This window comes from Electrona antarctica (assembly GCF_951216825.1).
Source record: "Electrona antarctica genome assembly, chromosome: 16".
Taxonomy (NCBI): Eukaryota; Metazoa; Chordata; class Actinopteri; order Myctophiformes; family Myctophidae; genus Electrona; species Electrona antarctica.
In genome coordinates this window covers 42,400,001-42,412,104 of record NC_136797.1, presented here as the reverse complement: position 1 = coordinate 42,412,104, position 12,104 = coordinate 42,400,001, and the positions used below count along the sequence as shown (strand labels likewise).

Genomic DNA, 12,104 nt, shown 5'->3' with positions numbered 1-12,104 from the left:
TCGTCTGCAGTCACTCCATTATCCTGCTTTCCCTGCTCGCTCCTTTGAATTGGGCGACAGCAACTGAGGAAACGACCCTTTCAACCTGCTGTCCCTGTTCTGGGAATGTCAGTATATAGTCAAAAGTAGTCCCAATCAAAAAATCTACAAGCTCAGATGTCTATTTCCAAAGGCTATTTTCTCTACTGGACCTAAGGTGACTAGAATAACAGTGGGTGTGAGTGGTTCTTACCGGTGGTGTTTCTTGGGTGGAGGTGGTGGTGGACAGGCTGCCTGCAGCTCCGAGGAGGCGGCGAGCAGCGCTGCCTTGGCCAGCATGCTCCTGTTATGTTTGCCCTCCTCCTCCTGCTCCGGCTCCGTGCCCTCACTCTGCCCCTGACAGGCACCATTGTCGGGGGCAGGCGGGAGGGGGAGGAGGAGGGGGGCCGTGCCTGGCTCCGTCACCGGGGGAGGGGGGGCCCCGCCGCGAGCCGCCCGCCAATCCCTGGCCTCCCTCCAAGCGGCGGCGCCGTTGACCGGCCCTGTGGAGGAGGAGGTCGTCCCCGCTCCTGACGGCGGGTTGGCCGCCGGCGGCGTCTCCCTCGCATCGTCCTCTTTCCTCGCGTCGTCGTCGTCCTCCTCCTCCTCCTCGATGCGACAGTTCCAGCCGGAGCCGTGGTGGCTGGGCTTGTGTCGTCGCTCGTGGTTCTCCGCGTGGGGCTTGAGGTGGCCCTCTCTGGGGGAGAGGAGGACCAGCATGGGGAGGTCAGGCAGCGGCACAGGGGAGAAGGAGGCGGAGGAGGTGCTTGACGAGAGACTGGAGGTACCGAGCTTCGGGGAGCGCATGTTCCTCTTGGGGGGAATGGGCGGACTGGACTGAGGCTTGGCCTGGAACAGGGCGGAGAGGCTGGTCTCGGCGCTCACGGGACCACCGGGGTTGGTGTGAGCGGGGCTGGGCCAGTGGAACACCGGGGGGGTGCCGCTGTCCTTCAGAGCGGTGGGGCTGAAGTGACACTGTGTGCTGACGGCCGAGTCGGGACTACTCAGGTAGAACGTCCGGTTGTTCTCCTCCGTGCGGGCGGCCATGACAGTGATGGTGGCCCTCTGGCCCTCTGCTGGCAGCTCTGGCTCGCAGCGCTCAGACGAGGCCCGGGTCTGAGTCTGCTCTCCGTTGGCCAGCGGCCTGCGCTTTCTCTTTGTGCTCTCTGCATATATTGGTTCCGTCTCTGGCTGTCCGTTGGGTGTGTGGGCCGGCGATTGTGGACTTGCCATGGGGCTCCGGGGACTCTCCGAACCCGCCCGCCTTCCTCCCGACCCCGACCTGTCCGGCCCCGGCAGTGAGTCTGTGCTGCTACGATAAGAACAGGAGGAATCTGATAGGCTGGAGGTGGGAGTGGGAATGCGTGGCTGGGGATTGTGGGTAACTGTGTCAAAGGTGAAGGTTGTGGAAGAGGAAGGGATAGAAGTGATACCAGCATCAGAAGTCCCGGCGCTGATACCGTTGCTGTGGACACTGACAGCGTCAGGACTGGTGACGTTTAAAGGTTTCTCTGCAGATTTCTGGATGAGTTCTTGATGATTGGATTTGGCAGTGGTTACACCACCTCCATTGTAAGTGCTCTTGTTAGTTCTCGTAGTGGTGGTGTTGATCGTCTGTCCAACGGGACTCAATTTAAAACTCTGAGGGCCACGGCCCTCCTCCTGGGTGACAAAGATGTTTCCGATGACCACGGGCACTTTGGGCAGGACCGTGGGGGACAAGGGGCCTGTAGGGGATAAGGGTCCCAGGGGGCCAGGGGAGAAGCAGGTGGTGTACCCCATCTTGATTCCGGAACTGGGACTCTGGAGGCCACAGCCGTTGCTGTCGATGTAGAGAGAGGACAAGTCCAGCAGCTTCTTCAGGCCCAGATGCTGCACTGGGCTCTTTGGGTTCTCCTGATGTACACACGCGCACGCGCACACACACACACACACACACACACACACATGCACATGCACACACACACACACACACACACAAGAGGGTAGACACCTGAGTAAATACATGAATAATTCACAACCTTTTTAAATTCAAAGACATGCATTATACCCACAGACCCATATTTGACACAGTTCTTTGGGACCCCAATCTCTGTAAAATCCTCAGTGTTCATTTAACTCTGTAGCAAATGGAAATAAATTGTCCAGAGGGGTCCATTCGTACAGTGTCACAGTAACTGATCCATGAGGGTCCACTGATGATCCCTGGATCCGACGTTGAGAAAACATAATGTACATAACACAAAATGGTACAAATAATACACACATTAATCCATTTAGGACTGAGGCCAATTCTAAAAACGCCTTCTAAATACTGAACTAAGTTTTCTGAAAATATTCAAATATTAATGTTATGCTGCTAATTTACTGTACATAGCAACAAGAACCAAAAAAGTGGTTCCCGTCCTGAATGGGTAAAACACCAAAAGGGGGCTTCCTGAATGGGTAATCATTTCCTCACCTGCTCTATGTTCATATTGACATCTGTGGTGACGTCGCTGGTGTCGGCAGCGTTCATCATGGTGGGTCTGACAGCGATGGTGGGCTTGCTGTAGGGCGACGGCGCCGCTACGCCATCCTCGTCATCGCCTCCTCCCACGCTGGCCCTCAGGCAGACCGCCGGCACCGCGCCACCCGGGCCACCTCCGCCACGAGACCGGTGGGCGCTGAGCGGGTGGAAGCAGTTCTTACAAGAGCCCGGTTTCCACACGTGTTCTGCAAAGTCGCCGCACGCTGACATCTTTTTTGTTGCGCTAAGCGGGTTTTTTTTGGGGGTCAGAAGTGGCTGCTGAGCGGTCCACGCGACACCGGACGACCCGACATGGCTGTGTGGGGCGGAGAGGAGGAGGAGAAAGGTAACTTGAGCGAACGCCACACGGTGTTACTCCCAACGAGGCCTGCGGAGGAGAGAGGAAACAGAGTTATTGTGATTAGGGAACTAGACTGCATTGATACCGTTGTGATTATCAAGCTTTCTTATTTCAAGGATCCCAGATATAATTTGATTAAAAAAATATATACACATATATATAGGGGACCCCTCAGTGTTAATTTAACTCTGAGAGTGTACAAATGGAACCAAATGGACCCGTGAGGGTCCATTTGTTCTCTTAGAGCAGGGGTCCTCAACCCGTGGGTCGCGACCCCTCGGGGGGTCGCCAAATTATTTTAGGGGGTCCCCAAATTATTTTCCACGATTTTTCAAAAATAGCAGACCTACAAGCTCGTAGCGCGCCACCGAGTGGCGCGCTATGAGCTATTTTTCAATAGCTAAATTATAACATAATGCTTAAAACACCAAAAGGGGTTCCCGCCCAAAATGGGTTAAGGTTATTGTAGCAGTCAATTTATATTGGGGGTCGGGAGGGGGGTCCCGAGATATTGCCAAAGCATTTCCGGGGGTCCCCGGACAAAAACGTTGAGAACCCCTGTCTTAGAGTAATAAACATCTAAGGGTTCTTTCGGGACCTAACTATCTATCATTTAGCAGCAGACCCCCCTTTCAAGGACCCCTCTGCGAGTCCCCGGACCCCAGGTTGATAACCACTGCTCTACACTATTCTAATAAGTATGCAGATGGGCTCCTCTGTATGGGTTGGCTATGATGTTCAGAAACTGACATACAAAACCACAGTTTTGTGTACGTTCAGTATTACTCATACATGCCGTATGTCTACAATAACAAGTTGTGCAAAGACCCATATGACTTTATCTGAACAGAGGTATGTTTATTTGTATATCACATCCCAAACACAAGGCAATTCAAAAGTGTTTTACACAAAATATGAAGTGTTAAGACCTGCCTCTGTTGATTAAACAATCTCAGAGTCTCAACATGCTTTTTTTTTTATCGCTAGTAGGCCTTAATGGACGCCAATAATTATACATTTTAATTTTACCAACTGGTGTCCTTAATTTAGTTTCATGTTATATTTCCCTGTTTTAACTTAAGCTCACTCACTGTGTGGCAGATGTATCCTCCTGTGTGCATCATTTTAGAAGATGGATGCAAAACGGGTTTATAGTCACACCCAGCTCTGAGTCTAATTAATGTGACTTAGGCCAGGTGTCACTGCTTCCATCATCACCCACCAGAACCACCCTACATAAACATTAAGACACATCACTAAAGGGGCTGTGTCCACAGAGGTGTTTCTTTTCCTGTGTACATTTTGAATTGTTTAAAATGGGAGTGTCACGTAAATACGCTATGCTGGAAACGAGGAATTGCGCAATTACCAGTGGCCAAAAAACTAAAAACCAAACATTTGCATACATTTTAAATTAAGAAGTCAAAAGAAAATAAGTGAATGAGATTGCAGGCAGGAGAAGGTAAAAACAAGACAAAAGACAATGCAACACAAGACAAATGAGTACAAGACACTTCAGTCAGTTACACAGGAGATGTGAATTAGGTTATTAGGTCTTCACAGCCATTGGTGAAAGCCAAAAGGGGAAAGCGAGTCTTCTTCCATGTGCTAGGTACAGCTGCTGCTGTACCTAACAAAGCTGTCATTGTTTTTTTGTTTGCATCAAACTGTCTGAGAGCGAGGCAGAGGAGATAAGGACTTGTTTCCTCATTACGGTGTCATTCCAGCTGAGATATATTTGACTTTAATTGATTCCCGTTGCTAGTTTTACTATCAAGACCCCTGCAAATGGAACAGGAATTACCTTGTGAGTGAGTGTGAACAGAGAGTTGACAGAAAACAGGGGTTCCAAGACACATTTGGTGTCTCCCTTTTATAGATGTTTTTTGGGGGGGAGAGGAAATCCTTTGAAATAAGAATTATAACTATAGGAACCTAAAAAATAAATTAAAAAGGGACATATTTGAGGTAACGTCACAACCACAGAAAAAATGGGTCCCGTCCCAGGCCATTATTTGGGAAACACTGCAGTCTGACAGCATTATTCAGCTTGTTATCTGTGTGCTTGTAACTTTAGAAGCGCTGGTGTGCACTGTGCTCCTTGTTCCCATGGCCTCCTAAATAACAGGGTCTGGGCTTTCTGTTTAAAGTGAAGTGAAGGCATGCCCGTGTGACCCCCAGCAACATAAAGGCCCCCCCCCCCACCCCCCCACGCTACAAGAAGAGGGTCTAAGGAGCCTCAACCATCCCGGTGGCTGGAATGTCTGGAATGCGTAAAGGCGCAAGTCTCACCAGGGTGAATCTCACACCCTCGACAACCCCCCCCCCCCCCATTTCCCCTCACACACGCGCGTGCACACACGCGTACGCGCGCACACACACAAACACACACACACACCAACACAAACCTAATGTTTGTATCTTCATTCCTCTAACAAAATCCCCCACGCACGCCTCTTCCTGTTCCTCTGTGTCTGTGTGTGTGTTCTTGTGTTTAATGGGGATCACCCCACCCCCCCTCCCCCCTCCCCTTAACGTTTTCTTTACACCGTTCTAATTACCTTGCAACAAGCCATAGGAAATTACCCCACCTTCACCTTCTAGACTCATTATTACCTGGAAAACGACGTCACAGACACAGTAGGCTAGCTAAATCCTGATTTACACTTAGTTGCGGTTTTATTTATGCACCGAAAATAGCAGATCATCTGCAAGCTCACAATGTGTTGCGGTGCGATTCCTGCCTACAGGTGCCGGTGCTCGTGTTACACCGATATGGTGACCTATCACCTTTTGTTGCACTTCAGAACTATACTGTCAAGCATAATGATTGAACAGCATGAGAATTCTTGTTCCCCAATTTAGGCTACAGATTACCAGGATTATTATTATTTTTTTATTAGCATAATCTGCGTTGTTTGCATTCATTACGTGCTAAAAATGTGTGAACTGTTTTGTCTCACACCGAGCGAAAAGGAATCGATACTTCTGGTTACTCGCTCAGAGCACAGAAGCTGAGAGAGTGAGAGACTTGGACTTAGCCTATATATGTAGCTATACAACCATTGTTTCCACCAAAGTTCAACAACAGCTCTTCAAAAGTGTCCACTCATACCTCCAGTAAAACAAGCTGGAGAGCAACTAGGGGCATGAAGAATGAAGAGAATTTAACCTTATGCATGTTGACATTTTTGCTTTGTTATACTTGACTCACTTGGCGCTGGGAAAGTACCGTTTTTCCGAGCCATCCCACAACAACATGGAAAACCATTCCAGTGGCACTGTGTGTGAGTCACACGACCTTGGACTACAGAGTCTGATTAGACATTTCTAAAGAACGAGACTGACGCCCAGTAACAAGCAGTCATGCTGTAGGTAAAGAGGGTGTTCAGATGGCCAGAGACTGACCTTCATGAATGAATAATGAGACGGAGGGCTGTATAATGTTCTGTTTAGTAAGACATGGACACACGCACAATTGTGCCACTCCACTTTCACGGCAACGAATCATCACCCACAGAACCACAAAGCACCAGCCCGGCCTGTAGAGGATGTGCGGCAGGCTGGCCCATTTGAAAATAGCTGATGTGCAAGCTCACAATGGGTCCCATCGCGACAAATTGTGAGCTTGGAAATCTGCTATTTTCAAAAGATTATCATAAATTTGAAAACTTGAAATCAGACATTCTGCACAATGACTACTTTAGAATTCCAGACTTTTACTATTATTAAAAACATATATTGATATTGATTGCAGTATTGATACTCGAGTACTTTTTCCACCACTGGTGGCATGTAACTCCAAAGGTGGAGTTATGCTTCTCATTGACTTACATTGTACAATGAAGATTCTCAGGAGGAGCATTTTTAGCCGATAAACGAACACAAACAAACAAAACTGATTCTGGCAATACAGAACATCACCAAACCCGGTATACTATTTATTTATCTTTATTCTGTGCATCTCAATTAAGAGTGTTTTCGTTCTTGCTGACAAACCAGAGTGATCGACCTCACTGTTGACATTCCAGCAGTGGTGGAAAGTAACTAAGTACATTTACTTTTGAGATATTTGTAGTTTACTTGAGTATTTTCAATTTCCAACACTTTTACCTCTACTCCATCTACATCTCGGATCCAAATGTTGTACTGTTACTCCACTACATTTATTTTAAAACTTTACTAGTTACTTTGTAGATTTGATTATTACAAAACATACATTAACCACTTCATGTACATACAATTCCGCTATTTTCAAAAGATTTTTATACATTTTATTTTTTTAAATGAGAGTACTTTCTAATTTACTTTAAGTATACATTTTGATACCAATACTTTTGTACTTTTACTCAAGAACATTTCGAATTCCGGACTTTTACATGTAGCCTAACAGAGTATTTCTATACTTTTACTCAAGTACAAGATAAGATGCAAGTACTTTGTTCCATCACTGCATTCCAGACGGCCGTCTCTCCGGCTCAAGGTCCAATATTTCTCACTTCCGAGCCAGCGAGCTTAACCTCCGCAGAGTTCATTTGTTCGTGTCACAAACCTGAATCCCACTTTAAGTAAACACTGCCCTGTCTGTGGAAATTGTCTCGTGTACATGCAAAAAAAAAAAAAAAAAAGAGGATAGAGAAATGATAGTCGAGTGCAAAGAAAATGACTGATGCGATGCGGGTCTAGCCGTGGAATTTGACCTCATATAATGAAGACAGACCCCAGTGCGCCCTTTGATTATAAGCTTTCTGCTTTTCTCCCCCTGTCTCTCTCCTCCCACAGACTCTCCCATAGTCGAATATCTCCACATTCATAGAATGCCATTTACGTGGGCATAGAAATATAGAAACGTGTCATTAAACATGACACTTGATTACACGCATGCACGTCCACCTAATTTCACTGAGAAATGCAAATACAGTGTGGTCATGAAATTTACATCCATTAACTCTGATTTGTACCTTAAAAACTGCAGAACATCATAATCATTTCTCTGACCAAAAGTAACCGAAAACTATTATAGTTCGGTCTGAATGTATGCACAACAAAGAGTACTGTTTATCATGTTGCTTCCTGTAAATAAACTAAAGGTATCAATACTGCAATGTAGGTATACTCTGTTACAAGCAGAAGTCCCATATTCAAAATGCACTTGAGTAAAGGTACCGGCATCAACTTACCAAAAGTAAAGTATAAGTACTAAAAGTAAAAGCAATCATTGTGCAGAATGTCCCATTTCACAAGTTCAAAATGTATAAAACATCTTTTGAAAATAGCTGAAATATATATATATAGGGCTGAAGTAAAGTGGTTATTAGTGTATGTTTTTGCTATAATAAACTAAATCTACAAAGTAACTAGTAACAAAAGTTGTATATATAGGCTAGTTGTATAGTGGAGTGTAAAGTACAATATTATCCTCTGAGGTGTAGTGGGGGTAGAAGTAAAAGTAGGCTATGGAAAATTGTAAATATTGAAGAAAGTTATAAACAAAAAACTCAAAATTGTACTTAAGTACAGTACACCACTGCTGAGAACGTTATAATCATTTCTCTGACCAAAAGTAACTGAAAGCTATTATAGTTTGGGTCCAAGTGTGTATACACAACAAAGACTAGTGTTTATCCAGGGATACAGAAATGAAGAGAAGAATGCCCTCAGCCTCACTAGAATGAGAGGTATAACAACAGACAGTCTGACAGCACAGCACCCTAGTGAAGCTTGTCTACACACAATGACACAACAGCTGAACAAAACGACACTCCATGGTCCATTACACAACAACAAAAAGGGTTTGCATTTCTAAAACTCTGGAATTTGAAACAACAAGGCAGGGGGACAAACGGAGAATGAACTTCCAAAACAAATAATAGGCCTATAGGAAAATAAATAATTACATAAATAATGAGGCACATCAAACACACGCAAGCGCGCAGACGCTCTCTCTCTCTCTCACACACACACACACACACACACACACACACACACACACAACATTGGCAACAAGGAGAGCAGAGAGAGAGAGGGGGAGACGGGAGAGGGAGAACCTATTCTGATATCTGATCCTAAATATTCAGCAACCACATGATCGTTGTAAATGTATATCACGTATAGCCTATATCCTCCTCCCTGGTTCCATCAGATAACAATAGACTACATGTCGTACATGATTGTGTTTGTTCCGATATAAGTTTCAATCATTACATTCTCGCCACAGCCTGATCGCCGCCTGCGTCCTTCAATCATTCAGCATTTACCTTGTAATGCTCGGCACTGATGGATCAGCCTCTGTTAACCTGAATTACAATCTCAATTCTCAAAGCCATTGGAACGCATGACCAACAGCAGCACTGACTGACTGACTGACTGCATCCACGTCCATACGGTCCATTTGTTACCATCCGTCCAGGCAGCAGGCACCCACGTGCCCAGCTTGTACAATTTTTAGATCTGACATTTTTCGAGATTCAAACACGTCTGCTGCGGGTGTGTTGTTGTGTGGTTATGGTGACATTGTAGGCGATTTTGGATTTAGCTATTAGGGTAGCCTATCTCACATGAAACAATTCATTCAAAATCAATCCCTTGTAGGCTACTGCTCCATGAAATGTGATTAAAATCGGAAGCCAGTGAAAGACTGTACACTGTAGTGTTACAGTGTAGTGTACACTCGTCTCGCAATAATGAGATTCGTACTAATTACAACGCTTACTACGAGTACGATGTCATAATCATCATGGAACACAAGGTTACGCTGACTGTCTCTCTGGCCAAACCCATTTCATTTGACTTACCTGCTCAGGCTTCTTCCTCCACTTGCCTGGCAACACAAAAGCTGCCCCACCAAAAAAAACTGATGTTTTTGTGTCCCGCAAAAATATCGACAGGTAGGCTATATCAGATTATCAGTCTTTCGTTATTTACGCCCCATCCATCCGACAGGTTGCTGCTGCGGAAGGTTCTCCGTTGAGATGAAAGGTATGCGCAGTGTCTTTTAGTTCCACTGAACAGCGGCGGTGCTGCGGTGCTGCTGTGTCAGACTGTGTGTGCGACGTGCTTGTGTGTGTGGACCGACTGACTGGTGTGCACACACACACACAGCATGCCTCTCTGCAGACAGGAACATGAAAGCAGGGTGGGAGGAGTCCACGCTCCCCAAACTCACGCATACAGCACAGGATACTATGAGCTATGCGGTCTGGCTGCTGTTGCTGGTCAGTAGGCTAGTTACTATAGGTATAGTTACTATAGGCTTACTATAGGCTACTAATGCATGGTATGCAATGGTATGTTACTATACTGTGTACACAGTCTGGCCAGTCCAGGAGGTACAATGAACTAAACTATAGGCTACCAGTGATTAAGTAAAATGTTTGAACCATGTCAAGGACTCTGAAATTGCTTTGTATTTGGCCACGGACACCCATAATAAGAGAAGTTATTTTCCAAAATTCACATTTCTTCACACACACACACACACACCCATGACTCTTTCTTGAGAACCACTGGGTGTTACTTGTCGACTAAAACTATGATGAAAAATGTTCGTCGACTACCTTTTGTTTCACCTTTTTCGCTCTAAAAATAGCAGATCTACCAGCTCACAAAGTGTCACATTGCGATGCGTTGTAAGTCGGTTAGTTTCAGCATGCAACAAGTGTAAAATCAGCCATTACGACGTCATCAAGGCCTGCCAAAATACTTTTTAGTCGACAAAATCAACTGTAGATTTAGCCGACTAAAATCCTTTATTTAGTCGACTAAAAATAGAATATTAACTAAAACATTTCAGATGACTAAAATATGACTAAAACTAAATGACATTTTAGTCAACAGACATGTATACGTGCCAAGAAGCGACAAGAAGACGCCTAGTCTAGGCGTCACTTCCTGGTTTTTAAACAGCTGGTGGATGGAAATGGCGCTCACGTGCAGCTTCAGCGCTTGCGTCAGCGCTTGCGTCAGGCAAAGCGTTTCCGTTTTTTTGCCGCGGCGTCAACTTGCAGCCACGCGCAAGTGTCATTTTGATCCACCAGCCGTTTAAAAACCCAGAAGAGATGCCAGGGCTAGGTGTTTCTTGCAGCTTAAGTGTTCTTACACACAAAGTGGTATAACGCCAGTGTTCTCCGCTGTGTGGAGTCGGGCACATAGGTTGGTGAACCAATAGGAAGTCTCCGGCTGTCTCAGCCGGGAGATGGTCCACCCCTCTATGCCCCAAAAACCATAGGTCCCTTTCAGCCTACTTTGATACTAACTCCAGGGGAGCCCAGGATCGAACTGGTAAGTGGTGACCTTGCGGTTCTCATCCGGCCGTTCTACCCCTGAGCCGTATGCTGACTTAAGAGCTGCTGAAGGCTGTTAAATTGTCCCCAAGACTTGACCAATGACACCATGATAACCTAATGGTTACAGTGGCCATAGAACCATTAGGTTCTGTAAAGAAACGTCATGCTGGGGTTATCCTGCATTCAATCACAGGTTGTTGTGTGTCTAATCTAATGTGAAACCCTTCAATCACCCTTCAATGGGCCTCTCCCTAGGAGTTCCCCTGCCTGGCTGCTACTGTTCTCTGCATTGGCAGGCAGCAGGGCTGATAGCAGTGTTGGCAGGATCTGCGAGCAGTGGTGTAAACTAAGGTAACAGTACAGTACATTTACGTTTAAGTACTGTACTTCAGTACAATTTTGAGGTATTTGTACTTTACTTGAGTATTTCCAATTTCCAATACTTTTACTTGTACTCTGATCTCTCAGAGGCAAATATTGCACTTTTACTACACTATATTTATTTGAAAACTTTAGTTACTACTAGTTACTTTATTGATTATTATTACAAGACATACAGTAACCACTTCAGCTGTACATTTTGGCCATTCGAAAATAGCTGATCAAGCTCACAATGGGCCTCATGCGCCAACCGTTCTTAAGATGTTCTTAAGAGGAAATTTGTTCTTAGACCCACTTAGGAAGTTTTTAAGAAGGTTTTGGGATCCCTCAATCTTTTCTTAGCTGTGATTTGTTCGTAGGTAAGAACAGAATCTACGCACACTGTGGAGCACTCTTAGGGTTCCTTTTTCGTTCTTAAGTGCAATCTGAAAACATAAAGGAAAAACAGCGCCATCTGCATGATGCTCAAAGTTTGGTCTGAGGACCTCAATGGGTCCTTGAGGAAGTTCCAGGCAGTCCACAGCAAAATATGGAACATTTTACCACTTTA

The 12,104-nt window shown here is 45.6% G+C and overlaps 1 protein-coding gene across 1 annotated transcript in view; it reads right to left on the bottom strand.

Moving 5' to 3' along the window:
• The window catches only part of prag1 (PEAK1 related, kinase-activating pseudokinase 1), a 34,232-nt gene extending 24,293 nt beyond the window's left edge, over positions 1–9,939 (bottom strand). The window contains exons 1-3 of the mRNA XM_079524380.1: positions 9,683–9,939; positions 2,480–2,915; positions 233–1,914 (exon numbers count right to left, since the gene is read on the bottom strand). Of these exons, the coding sequence (XP_079380506.1) occupies positions 233–1,914; positions 2,480–2,758 (1,961 nt within the window). The 5' untranslated portion in view covers positions 2,759–2,915; positions 9,683–9,939. The remainder of the gene's footprint in view (positions 1–232; positions 1,915–2,479; positions 2,916–9,682) is intronic.
• Positions 9,940–12,104: the final 2,165 nt, after the last annotated feature.